Source organism: Tamandua tetradactyla, chromosome 19 (assembly GCF_023851605.1).
Source record: "Tamandua tetradactyla isolate mTamTet1 chromosome 19, mTamTet1.pri, whole genome shotgun sequence".
Classification (NCBI taxonomy): Eukaryota; Metazoa; Chordata; class Mammalia; order Pilosa; family Myrmecophagidae; genus Tamandua; species Tamandua tetradactyla.
In genome coordinates this window covers 7,380,044-7,396,793 of record NC_135345.1, presented here as the reverse complement: position 1 = coordinate 7,396,793, position 16,750 = coordinate 7,380,044, and the positions used below count along the sequence as shown (strand labels likewise).

Below are 16,750 nucleotides of genomic sequence, written 5' to 3'. Positions count from 1 at the left end.
ACATGTTCTGGGACTCAGTTAAGTCACCTGGAAACAGTTTGATAATTTTCAGCCTTGTTTTGAAGATCTGTTAGGTGGAGTCAAGGACGGTATTTCATTTAGGACTCATGACCCACCATGAGGCAAGACCCTTTTGATATCCTGGGAATGATGAGCTTTTCCACTCTGTCTGGGTGAACTGTCACTTTTCCCAGCCCTGGGTGAGCCCCAGGCACTATTCTCTCTAATCTGACTGCTGGCTGCAGGAATGCGGACCTTTTCCTGAGGCAGAGGGGAAGATGTGGAGAGCCTGCTGGAGCTTTCTAGATACCACGAGGGACTGGGGCATGGGGGTTGAGCAGGAAATGGAAGGGAAGTCTCCCCTATTGAGCTTCCCCCCTGCTCCGTGAAAGGGGTTTTACGTGTTATGGCCACGCAGTCTTGCTTAATCCTGAAGCTCTGCAGTGAGGTGGGGGTCTGAGCACAGTGAAAGCCCCAGCCCCCTGCGGAGATGCCCAACGTGAGGGGTGCTGCAAACTTTTAATTTACATACTACATATCTGATGTGTGGCGGAATACCTAAAACCTGTTGCATATTCTCTAAGTACAATGTAGAAAGTGAATTTTAGAAAAGAAAGAGCCTCCAAAATTCTCGTTTCTTCTTGTTTGAGCAGCTTAACATGATCATTCCAGCACCATGAGACTGTGTCCCCAGGGGGAGATTCCATCTTTTGTCTAAGAGAACTCACAGGAAAGGGTACAGATTTGCATTTCTAGGAGGTATTAATGGCAAGCTTCATTAAATAGTCAAGCTATAGAAAATAATAAAAATCCATTGGCAAAATAATATGTTGCTAAATACTTGCATCTTAAATGAGAATTTGCAACAACTACTTAACTTGTTTTTCAGGATAGCAACAAGGACTTCAAAGAAGAGGTTTTTTCCTATGCATTAGGATGACCTTTAAATGCATCGTAAAATGAACTGTGAACAAGCAGGGAGTTACTGGGAGTCTAAGGAGTTCAATAAATCACATCCCTATTCCTTGCCAAGGTTGGGAATCTAATACAACCACATGCCTGGCTAAGCCAAAAAGAGGTTAAATTTCAGCTTTAATACCGATGAAAGTGAGACTGAAGAACGTAGCTCAGATGCGTGACCGAACAAATACACTCTCCCTCAAGCAGCAGGCCTTCTCCACCAGCTCCCCACAAATAGAGACAGCAGGAGCTTCTGCAGAGGAGGAAGCTGAGCTGAGCAGGCCCAATCCCTTCTTGCAAACCCACCAGGTAACTCCCTCCTTGGAGAACCCTGAGCCAGAGATGGAGAGAGGAAAGGAAGGTGCTGGTTTGAAAGGATGATGTGCCCTAGAAAAGCCTTTTAAACCTGATCCATCTTGTGGGAGCAACTGTTTCTTTTAATCCTTCTTCAATAATGAAGGTTCACATCTTTTGATTAGATTATCTCCATGGAGATGTGGCATGCCCAATTGTGGGTATTAACCTTTGATTAGAGGGAGATGTGACTCCACCCATTTTAAGTGGGTTTTTATTAGTTTACTGGAATCCTTTAAAAGAGGAAACATTTTGAAGAGCTACCAGAAGCAGAGAGACACAAGAACCATGAGAGCCCTCACAGCCAGAGACCTTTGGAGATGAACAAGAATAACTTCCCCAGGGGAGCTTCCCCAGGGAGATGAAACAAGAAGCCTGGAGAGAAAGCTAGCAGATGTCATCATGTGGCCTTCCAGCTAAGGGCAAAACCCTGAATGTCATACGCCTTTCTGAACTGAGGTAACATTCCCTAGATGCCTTAGATTGGACATTTCTGTAGCCTTGCTTTAATTTGAACATTTCCACAGTCTCAGAACTGTAAATGAGCAAACTATAAAATTCCCCTTTTTAAAAGCCATTCCGTTTCTGGTATATTGCATTCCAGCAGCTAGCAAACTAGAACAGAGGTTCACAAGCTAGCATCCCTCCATCTGGAAAGGGAAAAACAGAGAGTGGACCACACCAAGAATCTCACATCCAAATGTTGGGAAAAAAGGCTGGTGAAATTCTGCAGAAATATCTGAGCCCTTGTGGATGCCCATTCTACGGGCTCCCCTCTCATACATCAGGTTGCTGGCGGGGGGGTGGGGGGGTTACTCCCAGAGGGAGTGAGAAGATGGAAGGTGTTTCTTCTCAGTAAACCTCCTAGCAAACTGAACCCAACAGTCCATTAAAAGGATTATATACCATGATCAAGTGGGATCAAGTGGGATTTTATCCCAGATATGTGAGCGTGGTTCAACATAAGAAAATCAATTAATGTGATACTCTACATTAACAGGATAAAGGGGGAAACCCCCCATGATCTTCTCAATTGAAGCAGAAAGGGCATTTGACCGAATCCAGCACCCTTCTTGATTAAAAAGAAAAACAAAACACTTAGAAAACTAAGAATAGAAGGAAACTTCCTCAACATGAAAAGGTATATATAAAAAATCCAACAACTAACATCATGCTTAACAGTGAAAGACCAAAAGCTTTCCCTCTGAGACTGACCCCAGATAAAAGCAGTAGATTCTCTGCCTGATGTGCTCAAATGACCAATTCCTGAGATACCAGGGTTTCAAAGGAGAAAGAGTCTATTGCTAGGTGCGAAGTAGGAGAGCAGATGACCAATCGGCCTAAAAATCTATCTCCCTGAACTGCAGTAATTCTGACAGTTTAATAGCATTAAAGGATAGGCAGTTTTAGGATAATGAGCACAACGGTTCCATATGATGTAATTGCAGCTGATCAAATGATTGAGCATGCACAGATTGACTACATGTGTATGTATGTAATAAAATGGCAGCCTTAATACGATGATGGGCTCGATTTTTAGTATTATAATGAGGCATAGGTCACTTACAGGTTAAAGTCCAAATTACTGTACATGTCAGGTGGGCCCATTTTGGTTAGCTACAACTTCAGTTGTCAAGATAACTTTTGAATTGGGGTGGGTTAGTTCTGGGCTGACTCAAGGCCCTTCATTAATACGTATTAGGGGCTGTTGTTAGTTGTCTCAAGACCCCAAAGTAAATAAACTGGATAAAACAGGTACAAGTAAGGGTCTGTCACAAAGTTTTTACAATCACAAGGGCTCCAAGATAAAGGTTATTAAAATCATCATCAAAGATCAAGGCAGCTGGATTATTGTTCAGAAATTTCAGGTATTTCCCTCTGTCTACTTTAATATACCAGAAAGTAAAAAAGGAATATCTATATAATCATTCAGTAATCATAATCACCCCTGAAATCCTAACTTCTCAGTTAAAAGATCAGAAACAAGACAAGGATGCCCACTGTCACCACTGGTATTGAATATTGTACTGAAAGTTTTAGCCAGAACATTATGCAAGGAAAGGGAATAAAAGGAATCCAAACTGGAAAAAGACGTTTCCTTATTTGTGAAAAATCCATGACAAAGCTTCCAGAGCTAATAAATGATTCAGAAAAGTAGGGGGAAATAAATTACAAGATCAACACCAAAAAATCAGTAATGTTTCTATGCATTACTGATGGACAATCTGAAGAAGAAATAAAGGAAAAAAATTCATCTACAATAGCAACTAAAAAGGAATCAAATATCTAAGATTAAATCTAACCAAGGATGTAAAGGACTTGCATACAGAAAACTACAAATCATTGCTAAAAGATACCAAAAAGACCTAAATAAACGGAGGGACATACAGTGTCCATATATTGGAAGTCTAACTGTTGTTAAGATGTCAATTCTACCCAAAGCAATTTATAGATTCAATGCAATCCCAATAAAAATTCCAACAACCTTTTTTTTTTTTTGTAGAAATGGAAAAACCAATCATCAAACTTACATGGAAGGGTAAGGGACACCGAATACCAAACATCATATTGAAAAAGAAGAATGTAGTTGGGGGACTAACACTTCCCTATATTAAACCTTAATACAAAGACACAGTAATCAAAACAGCACATACTGGCAAAAGGACCAACATATAGACCAAGGAATAGAATTTATAGATCAGAAATCAAGTCTCTTTGTTTATGGCTAACTGATTTTTGACAAGGATGCCAAGACCACTCAATTGGGAAAGAATAATCCCTTCAACAAATGGTGCTGTGAAGACAGGATATCCATATGCAATAGAATGCAGGTGGACCCTGACCTCATCTCACATGCAAAAATCAACTCAAAATGCATCAAAAATCTAAATATAAGAACCAGAACTATAGAACTCCTGGAAGAAAACATAGGGAGACATCTTCAAGACCTCGTGTTAGGCAATGACCATAGGTTAACAACCTTAGACTTCATACTCAAAGCACAAGCACCAAAAGAAAAAATATATAAATGGGACTTCACCAAAATAAAAAAAAAAATTGTGCATAAAGGACCTTAACATGAAAGTAAAATGAAAGCCTATATAATGGGAAAAAATAATTGGAAGCCACCTATCTGATTAGAGTTTATGATTCAGAGTATACAAAGAAATTCTTCAACTCAACAATAAAAAGACAAATAATCCAATTTAAAAATGGGCAAAGGACTGGAATAGACATTCACCAAAGAAAAGATACAAATGGCCAAAAAGCAAATGAAAAGATGTTCCATATCATTAGCCATCAGGGAAATGCAAATGAAAACCACAATGAGATTCCCTTTCACACCCACTATATTCTAGCTACTATTAAAAGAATAGAAAATTGCAAGTGTTGGAGAGGATGTGGAGAAAAAGGAATGCTCATTCATTGCTGGTGGGAATGTAAAGTGGTCCAGCTGCTGGGGAAGACAGGTTGGCAGTATCTCAGAAAATTAAGTACAGAATTACAATATTCTCCAACAATCCCACTTCTACGTATATACCCCAAAGAACTGAAACTAGGGACTCCAACAGATATTTGCACACCGAAGTTCATAGTAGTTTTATTCACAATTGCCAAAAGATGGAAGCAACCCAGGTTTCCACTGACCGATGAACAGATGACAAAGTGTTGTACATACATACAATGGGACGTTGTTCAGCCACAAAAAGGAATGAAACCCTGAAGCATGTGACAACACGGATGAAGATATCATGCTGATTGAAATAAGCCAGACACAAAAGGACAAATATTGCATGATCTCACTGATGTGAAATAAGTAGAATAAGCAAATTCAGCTAGAATCTAGAATATAGGTTACCAGGGGACAGGGTAGGAGTAAGGAACAGGGAATTTCTATTAGGGACAATGGACAAGTTTTGGTATAGATGGTGGTGATGGCAGCACAACCTCGTGAAAAAGGAATCCCAGTTTACTACATGGCTCAGCTTTGGTAAGCCATGGGAAAGCATGAAACCTCTTTTACAACAGGTCTTTGGGAAAATGATCAGGCAGATCCTAAAAGGACAAGAGAGGTGCAGGAGACTTGAGGAGAATGTCTGGAGGCCGGTCCAGTCTCTGTGATTGGGTGGATTTTCCCTTCTGAAATGGACATCCTTCGAATATATCTTCTTTTCTAAGTTTTTTAAGGACCAGTGCCACCAGTTTTCGCTCTTGTCAGGCCATCTGAGAACACTTTAATACTGGTGTAACTATACTGGAGTGAGGGGTGAGGGAAGACAGGAGGGTCTCATGTCTGGGGCAGGTGGAGAGAAGAAAGCAAGCTCAATATTCATTTTCCATAAAGAAAGTAAATAGATAATGCCTGAAGTAGAGAAATCAAGAAATAGCAAGACAAGCATATTGCTTGGTGATTTGAAGGTAAACACCAACAGATCAAGCTAAAAAAAGTTGAAATTTTGTGCTTCCAGGAAGCATGTGAGTGTATGTAGCTGGGGAAAGGGAGAGCTGCTTTTTTTTTTTTCAGCACAAAACTTGTGCAATCATTTCACTCTTTGAAATAATGTAGGCCCATATTTGAGAAAAATGAAAAACAACATTTTTAAATGGGCAATGTAAAAAACTACAACAAAAACCACTATATCCCAAACATCTAAAAATAACCATGGTAGTATTTTGGTATGTGAAAAGTAGAAACAGAAAATGAAACTTAAAAGGTAAGCTGAAGCCTGACAGTGGGGTTTTGAGTGCTGAGCTAAGGACACGGGATTGTGTTTGGTAAGCCATGGGAAAGCATGAAACCTCTTTCACAACAGGTCTTTGGGAAAATGATCAGGCAGATCCTAAAAGGGCAAGAGAGGTGCAGGAGACTCGAGGAGAATGTCTGGAGGCCGGTCCAGTCTCTGTGATTGGGTGGATTTTCCCTTCTGAAATGGACATCCTTCGAATATATCTTCTTTTCTAAGTTTTTTAAGGACCAATGCCACCAGTTTTCGCTCTTGTCAGGCCATCTGAAAATGAGCACATTATTCTCATGCTTAAACGCTTGTCACTTCTGAAGTGACAGAAGCACAAAGAGCCACTTTTGGTAGAAGTGCTAGCTACCTTTGCGTAATTGCCAGGGCAGCTTCAGAAACACAACAAGATGTGCAGTTGATGGCGGTGGGGACTGAATGAAGGGACTTTAATGAACTGTGCTTGCATGGCACATCATGAAATCTGGACACGCTGAATGCATAATGGATGGATGAATGGCTGCAGAGTAGATGTGTTACCTAGAGAGCGAAATCATTAAAATAAAACCAGAGAGAACAGCTGAGCAGGAAATGTGGTCGTGTCATTCTCATTTATATTTAAATATTCCTAAAGAATATTTATGAGAAATTTGTATATATGCTGAGCAAAAGGAGCTGTAGAAGCATACCAAACATGAGCTGAACCATCCCCTTCAATTCTGGATGCATCAAGCAGATCTACTAGAACACAGAAATGGGAACCTGTGCTTTAGGTTCTATTCTGCCACTGAATAGTTCCATAACTTGGACCAGTCTCTCCACCTTCCTGAGGCTCAGCATTCTCAACTGTGAAATGGGGATGGGAATACCGCCCCATTTGTTTCACTACAGAGGGTGTAGGATGCACACAGAGGCTTCAGTGTGGGTTTGAAATATCAAGGGATGGAAAACAACCCAAATGCCCATTGCTTGAGGGCTGATTAAATTATGTAAGGTTCCTGCATACCACGGAACTCTAGGCTGTTGTCAAAAGCAATGTGGAAACTCTTAGACAGACTGATAGGGAAAAGCTTCACGTTTCAGTGTTGAGAGCAGATGATACATAGAAGATAGGTACATAGATATTTCCAAAAGTTAAAAAGTAAATGTTGAACCCCTAAAGATAGGTATGGAAAAGATCAAAGGTGATGGTGGAATTATACATAGAAGATAAGACTTAACGAATGACTATGAATGCTGAATCATTAAATTGATATCTCTTTTAGTCTCCAGTATTTTAGAGCAACTAAGTAGAAGTAAAAACCTAAAATTGTGAAATTATAACCCATATCAAAGTCTGAAATATGTTCTACAACTAATTGTGGTGCAGTGCTTTGAAATTTATAGCTTTTTTGTATATATGTTATTTTTCACAAAAAAAAGGAAAAAATTGATTGTGATGATAAAAAAGTATTTAAGCCCTCTAGTCTCCTATAATCTGGAGCAGCTGGAAGGAAAAATATGAGAGGATCCTATGGTAGCCCATGACAAACCCTGGGGGATCTGTCCTGTAACCACTTGTTGAAGAGTGCTGTGAAAGCTATTGCTTTTTATTTCTTTCTTTGTATATATGTTATACTATACAAAAAAAAAAAAAGCAAACGTTGAGATGTATAACTCGTTCTGGATATCTACTTGTGGGTTGCCCTAGGCATTGGAGAGGGAGAAAGAAGATACATTCTCATCCTGCTCCAGTTTAGGAAGTCTTCCAGCCCTACATATCCAACAAACGGACCCCAGCTGGCCAAAGTCTCCTGAGGTCGGGATAGGAGACCCGAATGTCCCTTCATCTTCAACATTAGGGCAGCCGCTTCCAAGCAGCCCTCCTAGACTGCCCTCCAAGGGGGGAAAGTGGGACCGAGCAACGGGGCAGCACTGATAGTGGAGGTACTGGTTGGGGGTTGGAGGTAGAGGGAAGAGTGGACAGCATGGCTTAGAGCAATTTTGATCACCAGAGCCTTATCCTGGCCATGGTGGATAGTATTCCTGGGCTACGAGGGCCCTTTCAGTTCAAAGCCATCAATTGATGTCCTGACAGATTGCTGGGATGGCTGCCTTAGCCCTCAAAACCCGCTTACAAATGGCAGGAAAAGAACAGGTCAGAGTAGGAGGAGGCCCCTTAGAGCCAGGCAGAGGTGAGGAGAGGAGGGCTGAGCAGCATAGGTCTGTTCAGGAAACCACAGATAAATACATCTGCCCAAGTATTCTCTACAAGGTTCCTACATCTTACCAATTTTACTCCAGAAATGGTCAGACAGATAGCCTCTATTGTCCCAGCTCTAGTCCTGGTCTCTCACCTGGTCTACTGGAATAGGATCCCAGGGGGTCTTCCCACCTTCACTTAGCCCCTGCAGGCTGGCCCTGCACAGTGGCCAAGGGACTTGAGAATTCGAGAAGCTGACCCACCTTCTCTCCTTTGGTCCACTGCTTCCACTGTCCTGCACAGCATGTGGTCAGCCCACCTCCTCCAGGCAGCCCTCCAGGCCCCATGCAACTGCCTACCTGCTCCTTGGTTCCCCAGTGCCCTTTCCCCATTCCTACTCATATTAGTTGGCAAGCTGTCAGAACGCAATATACCAGAGTTAGAATGGCTTTTACAAAGGAGAATTTAATACTTCAATTATTATTTAAGTTCTAAGCCTATAAAAATGTCCAAACTAAGGTATCCAGGGAAAGAAACCATAATTCAAGGAAGGCCAATGGTTCAGGAACACCTCTGTCAGCTTGCCAGTCATGTGGTTGGCATCTGTTTGTCCCTTGCTCCTGGGTCCCATTGCTTTCAGCCTCTGTTCTTGTGGGGGTCCCCCACTTTGCTTCTCTGGGGCTGGCTTTCATCTTTTGGCTTCCCTTGGCTCTCTCCAGGCTCTGGCTTGCTCAACATCTCATGGCAATGTATGTTGAGCTCCAACCATCTCCAACCAATGTGTGTCTAACCTCTAAGTGTGGGCACCTGGGTCAGCTCTGCTGTGAAGATTCTGTCAGCTCTGTATTTTATGTAGGCTCAGAGGCTTTTGTCATTTCTGACTCTCTCCAAAATGTTTCTTCCTTTAAAGGATTCCTGTAAACTAATCAAAACCCACCTGGAATGGGCAAAGCCACATCACCGTGGAGATAATCTAATCAAAAGGTTCAACCCACAATGTTGAATCAGGATTAAAACATGGCTTTTCTAGGGTACATAGTAGTTTCAAATCAGCACACTACCAGAATGTACATATCCTTAAAAAACAATCTATCAATCAATGAATTGATCAATCTACATGCCTGCCTACATCTACACATCCTGCATGTGTGTGAAGACATGCTTGTTACTTAACACTTCTAAAACTTGAAGCTTTTCTATATCATAAAGCTTTAAATGCTCATATTAGAAAACAATGATCTCGAATCAAAGACTTACGCTCCCATCTTCAGAAACTATAAGATTTAGAGAAGATTAAACCCAAAGTAAGCAAAAAGAAGGAAAAAAAGATAAGTGCATAAATCAATAAAAATTTTTAAAACAGGAAAATAATAAAGAAAATAAATAAACAACATATGTTCTTTGACCAACAAAATCAATAAAAATTGACAAACTTTTAGCCAGACTGATGAAGCAAAAAATAAAAATAGGAGGGAGAGAAAATACACAAAGTTCCAATATCAGGTTTGAAAGGAGGGACATCATTGTAAATGACAAGAGACAGATGAAATGGGAATGTTATGAAATTTGACAACTTGCATTCATTGGAAGGGATGGATCAATATCAGATAATCTATTGGTATAATTCACAAACTTTATAGTTTGTGAAAAAATCATAAGAATATTTCCATAGTTGCTGAAAAAGTATTTGTTAAAGTTCAATACCTATTCATGATTTTTTAAAAACTCCACAAAGAAGGAATAAAAGGGAAATTTCTTAACTTGCTTAGGATTATGTTTAGAAAACTGTATCAAACATTACACTTCATATATAATTTAAATTTAGTCTCTTTAAGAGCAAGGAGAAGACAGTGCTTCCCATCATCACCACTACTGTTTAAGACAGCACCAAAGGTTCTCACCAACATGATAAGAAGAAATAAGGTGTTAAGATTGGAAGGGATGATATAAAACTGCAATTATTTGTAGACAATATGATTCATTAGCAAAAAACAAAACAATATGACAGAATCAACAGATAAATCCTCAAGCAATCGTAAGAGAAAGGTATTTCTATTTTACCTGCTTGACAGACAAGTACACTGATGCACAGAGAGGGTAAGTCACCTGCCTAAGGTTGCACAGCAAGAGAGTGGCAGAGTAAGAACTCAGACCTGGCAATCTAAGTTCAGAGATAGAAATATGAAGTCTGGGAAGTAACTTAAAAAACTAGTTACATTTCTTTACACCAGTATCAAGTAAATAAAAAACACAATTGAAAATAGATTATCATTCACAATTGCAACCAACTATAATATATCTCAAAATGTCCACAAAAATGTCCACAACATTTGGGCAGGCCACAGTAGCTCAGCAGGCAGAGTTCTCAACTACCATGCTAGAGACCCAGGTTCGCTTCCTGGGACCTGACCATGTAAAAAAAAAAAATGGCCACAACATTTGTACTTATTATGTCAACACATGAGAGCAAAAGGGAGAGCTACTGTGAAAGGACTCAGGGACTTTCCCAAGACACCTGAGAGGTATGGTCACCCTACTTATGGAAACAACTGTAAAACTCTATTAAAAATCATAAAAGAAAGTCTGAATAAAATAAGGAATATGCCGTCTTTTTGAACAGGATGACAATTCTCAAATCATTTTGCAAGACCAATGTAATCACAAAAGAAATTCATACAGCAACTTGGTCAGCTTTAAAATGCATATGTCCTCCAAAATCTTCCAAATTTAAAATTCTGTGTCTATGAGCTTATATTAGTCCATCAGAAAGCCTGGTAGCCACAGCTGAGCACCTTGTTTTCTGATCATAGGATCATACTTGTTTCTCAGGGCAGCTGCCTGTGACCAGGGCTGACACCTTGTCCCACTGACTCATCCACAGGTAGGTCAGGAAAAAAGTGGACAGCCAGGAAGCTCACATTTATCCTTCTGTCTGTCTCCCCTTCCCTCCCTGCCATGGTCCTACAACTCTTTTCAAATCGGTCCCAAGACCATTCATTCAAGGTGAGGCTACAGACCAGTCAACAGGGTTTTCTGTTCTAAAGCCAGCTGCAAGCTTGCAGACGGCCGGTGGGCAGACAGTTTTCCTCCCTAATTTGTGAGCATCTCCAGAGCAGAAACCAAGAGCAGAACCTGGGCCAGAGGCATTCATTAAAGGAGGATATGGAAAGAATAAGAAGGAAAATGGAAGGCAGAGAAGGGCATGGAGAAGAAAAGAAAGAGAAGAGAGGGGGAGCATACGGGGATAGGGTAGGGAGAGAACCAAGGAGTCCTCTAGGGAGCCTAAAGGTGACCACTGGATGGAAAGGGCACAGGGGTGTGGGCAGGCACACCTGTTCAGTGCTCAGCTCCACCACTGTCTAAGAGGGGACCTTGCGCAATTCTCCTAAGTTCCACAGACCTTGCGCAATTCTCCTAAGTTCCACAGACCTTGCTCTCTGTGTGTCAGATGGAAGATTCCAGAGAAGGGACTGAGTGAGTGCTGAGGGTTTGGATGGCTATTTGAGGCAGAGTCTAGTGCAAAGGGGTGCCCTGGAGGTGCCCCCAGCATGCTCTGCAGCTCCAGCAGGAAAGCCAGCCTTCTTTGGGGGATTCTACTCCCCCTGCCAGACTCGCGGTATACAGATCTCTGGGGCAGTTGTGAGTCAAACCCCACTCCGTCTTTCCAGCTGCATAAGCTCTGAAGGACTCTCCAGTCCTGAAACATCATCAAACAGCTCTCAGCAGCGAGCATGTCACACTGAGAGCTGCAATCACCCCACAGATGAAAAATCTGTACAAACACCACACAGATGCTAAGAGATGCGATCGATCAATTTCGAGAGGAACATAAAAGCCACCGACTTGGAATTGCCTATTCTATTGACACTTGCCACAATGAATTAGGCGATTGTGATGATGGCCTGTCATTAAAAGGCCACAGCTGACAAATGCCTGCACGGTGTGCCACACTTGATCTCATCTGCCCCTTCCACAAGGCCCCTTAATTGGAGAATGTGGAGCTTCCAGGAAAGGGGGAAAAAAACTAACATTGTGGTTTGCTTCAGAGTTTTTAAAAAAAACCCTTCCTCCCTGCTTGTTCCTCACAAGAAAAAGCCCTGGAGACCGGTGGGTTATCACCGTTAGAGTCCAAGGCCCATTTGTGCCACATCCTGCACCACCACCCCCACCCCAGGAGGACAGACAGACAAAAGCTTCAGGTTCAAGTGCAGACTCCAGCACTGCCTGGCTGCAGGGACCTGGACAACTCATCACCGTCTCTGAGATTCAGGCTCTGCAGGAACAACACACGGACATTAACAGTCCCTATTTCTCAGGGAGCTTGGGGGGTCAAAGCATGTGACAGACTGAACCAAGGGCAGGCAAGCACGCAGCCAGGAAGCCCGGCTATCTGCAAATTCCTCATTTCTAATGTACACATAGCAGATTGGAAATCACTAGGAGAAAGAATCAACTGGGAAGGGGCCCAGAGGGATGCTGAGGTTCGGTCCTCAGCTGGTGGGTAGGACCAGCACTGCATGTGCACCCCCCATTCCTCCACAGTTTGGCTACCACTGTGTAATCTTCCCTCCCCATCATCTGTCCTTTGACTGTCCTGCCTCAGTGGTGCCCAGGAGATTTCCTTGTCCTCCTCGGTCTGGCACCTGCGAACTTTCCTTTGTGATCTGCTTTTCTACCATCAGTTAGAACCCGATGCTCCATCAGGTCAGGCTTTTTGGGGTCCTCAGCTTCTCTGGGGGCTCCTCCAAGTCTGCACCCTCACTCCCAGCTCTTCTCTCCCAAACCAAATCCCCACACTTTCTCCCCCAAGAGCTCTTCTCCACCAACATCCATCTGAACGTGGATGAGCTTTGCCACTTATCAAGGATCACAAAAGTCTGGGGGGAAATGCTGCACCCCCCCGAGCATACATGCTGCTACTTCCTCCAGGGGACAGAGCTCAGTTAGTGCAGCCCCTGGGCTTTCTCCTCCCCTCTCCTCTTCCCCTGGTTGGTCTACGGAAGTAAACTGGGTCGGCGTGGTGCAGCTCTTCTCTTGCTTCTCTCTGCGGGCAGAGCTTCTGCTCCTCCAGGGACCGCTCTGCTCCACCCAGGTCCGTCTAGAGAAACCTGGGATTGGGGCACTCATTCTGTTTAATTCTGGAGTTGTTTAGCAAGCCCATTGGGCTCGCACACTAACTTCTATCTCTTAAATTAGCTTTTAGCTCCAATAAGGGTGATATTGTGACTCCACCTGCTTAGCTTTTGTCTTGTTTTTTAATTTTCTACAGCACTCGGGTGGGAATGGATGTGCCATTTATTCAGTCCCTTAGGACATCAGCAACAAAGCATCCCTGGAAGGACCAACTGATCTTGTCCAGAGAAGTTTCTGGCCCTTGGCCAACTTACAAATTTGTGTTCAGAGAAATACGTATGTACTAAAAATAAAGCAAAAACAACTAGGCAAGGGAATGGACAGCAGATAGGAAGGAAAGCATGAGCTCGAAAATGTGGTTTTCAATGGATACACTTGACTTGGGAACTTACGCTCAGGTGAGCCCTGGAAGGAGGCAGATGGGTACCAGATGGTGAGAATATATTGTCAACTCTTATATGTCACCTCCTTCGAGAGATGGATCTTGACTCTTCCCACCGACAGTCGGTCCCATTTCCAGCCCCATGCCCCTATCATTATCACATCATCTTATTTCTTTCTTTACTAGCACCATCACAGACTGGAGTTTCTGTTCATTTAGGTGTTTCTTGTCCATCTCCCCAACCAGAATGTGTACTCCACCAGGGAAGGGAATGGGGCAGGTTTAGTCACTGTTGCAACCAAGAGTTAATTAGCACAGCGTCTGGATGTGGTAGTTAGATTCAGTTAGATTCAACTTGGCCAGGTGAAGGCACCTAGTTCTGTTGCTGTGGACATGAGCCAATGGTGCGTGAACCTCATCTGTCTCTGATTACATCTGCAGTCGGCTAGGAGGCGTGCCTGCTGCAATGAATGACAGTTGACTTAATTGGCTGGTGCTTAAATGAGAGAGCTCAACGTAGCACAGCCCAAGAAGCTCAGCATACCTCATCTCAGCACTGGCAGCTCAGCCCAGGCCTTGGGAGATGCAGAAAGGAATCACCCCAGGGAAAGTTGTTGGAGCCCAGGGGCCTGGAGAGAAGGCCAGCAGAGATCACCCTGTGCCTTCCCACGTAAGAAAGAACCTCAGTTGAAAGTTAGCTGCCTTTCCTCTGAAGAACTAACAAAATAAATCCCCTTTTATTAAAACCCATTCGGTCTCTGGTGTGTTGCATTCGGTAGCTAGCAAACTAGGACGCTGGGACACTGCTGCCTCCCCCGAATCCTTGCGGAATGGGTGAGCCTCTGATAAGGGCTGACTCAGACGCCCACGGGCCAGGAAGGGGGGTGGGGGGGGGTGAGTGGGACAGAAGCAGTCACTGCAGGGGAAAGTCCAGGAAGGCAACAACCTTAGGGCGGCACAGGACAAAGTCTGTTTATCCAGGTAAATAAAGGTAGAAAGGTAACTTCAGAAAGAGGAAAGAGCATGAATAAAAGTATCATGTGGAATATACTGGTGTGCAAAGCATAAATGGGCAGCGATGAGCAACGAGGCAGGAAAACGAGGCCAAGCAAGATAAGAAAGGAGATACTGGGGAAATAACATATGGGAGTGGTTCAGCGTGAGGCACAAATATGGCAGCAGCCATTGCCAGTGGAGCTGGCTGAAGGATGATCCAGAAATCTCCAGGGAAAGAAGTGGATGAAGAAAACTCCAGATAGAAGGCATGGATGGAAAGCATGCGTGCAGGGAGGACCTGCCCCGTTAGGAGGACCACAAATTTAAAAGCACAGTGCTTGGGCAGAAATGGTCGGCAACATCTCAAGGCCCCGTGTGCCCTGTGAGTGGGTAGATACAGTCCTGCTCTGCACAAGGAAGGACAACAGATAAGCAGAAGCACTGACCTTTTCAACCAGGTCTTCAGGTGCCTGTTCCTCAAAGAGGTGAATTTTATCTTCAATGCACTTCTTGAAAAGGTCTGTCTTGCTCTTACTCTTGGAGCGCTGCTTTCTCACCTTGGACTGTTGCTAAGGAGGGGCAGAGAAGACAATGGCGAGAAAATCAGCACCAGCAAGTTCATGCAGCCCCCAAGTCTCCCCAAGCCTGGAGGAAAGCTGTCTGCTTTTCTGGGAATGAGCTTAATTTGGGGGCCTTTGATCCTCACATATTTTGATGGGCTCCCACCAAACCGACTGGGCAGAACCAAAGCTTTGGAGTCAGGCGGTGTACTGTGCTGGATCACCCCCTCATGAGCCTCGTGACCTGTGAGCTGACACCCTCTCTGATCAAGGACCATGGCAGATGAGATCCCTTCCCTTACGTGAAAACAGAGAAAACTATCGATATGCATGAGAACAAATAACTAAAGAAGACACCATAAGATGGTTGATGAGTGCATGACAAATAAGGTAATGCAAAGAAGAGAGTGACTGGAGGATATTTTAAATTGGGAGGACATGAAAAACTTTTTCAGGAGGTAAAAAGCTGTTGAGTATAGTTGTATATGTATGTTCCCACAGGAACAAACACACAGTATTTAATATAAACAGATGGCCCTAGAATAAGTGTGTACAGTCTGCACAGATATATCTGCTTCTTCACAAATGTGAGGAAGTGACATCGGAGCTGAGCCCCAAATGACAAGAAGGTATCAGTCATGGGAATACCTGGAAGCAGAGGACCCCAGGCCAAGGGACCAACAAAGGAAAGGGGCATAAACAGAGAACAAGTTTGGACTCGGAGTGGAATGAGCAAGGGTGGGGGGTAAGGGCACGGGTGCACAGTAAACTGTTATTAAATGAGTGAATGAATGAATGAATGCAGTAGATCCTCCAATCTCTGAGCCTCAGTTTCCTCATCTGTAAAATGGAAATAATGATATCTACCCTATGGGATTACCACACGAACACTGTGTAACACAATATACCATAAACAGAATATAACCTATATATAACATAATAACCTAACATTATAAACAGAGAAGTGTCATATAATATAGCACATCATAACACAACACAACACAAACCAACACAACAACATAACACGCAATATATCATAACATGACATAACCTAATGTAATGTAACGTAACACATAAAAACCTAACACAACCTACCACAGCAATATGACAGCACAACATAACATGACACAACACAGCAAAGCATACTGCAACATGCACAACACAATACACACAGATGAGCTGCCGGTGGCCACTCCCCAACAAGGCGTCCCTCCCTTCTCATTCTCTTCCCTGCCCTTGCTCCTCTCTTCCACCATGTCCCCTGAAGTTCCTGGACCTCCCGGAGCCCACCATAGGCCTGGACTCAGACCTGACCACCACTATACCTGAAACTCCCAGGTAATCATGTGGGTAGCCAGGAAGATAATACACAAGGGGACCCCACATCCTTGGTTCATGCCCTACCCCACCTTCAGAGGAAGCCAGCACATACACAGACACTGGGATCTGG

The 16,750-nt window shown here is 43.2% G+C and overlaps 1 protein-coding gene across 1 annotated transcript in view; it reads right to left on the bottom strand.

The window, feature by feature from the left end:
• The window catches only part of EVC2 (EvC ciliary complex subunit 2), a 134,263-nt gene that overhangs the window by 23,850 nt on the left and 93,663 nt on the right, over window positions 1–16,750 (bottom strand). The window contains exon 16 of the mRNA XM_077136365.1: window positions 15,187–15,309. Within this exon, the coding sequence (XP_076992480.1) occupies window positions 15,187–15,309 (123 nt within the window). The remainder of the gene's footprint in view (window positions 1–15,186; window positions 15,310–16,750) is intronic.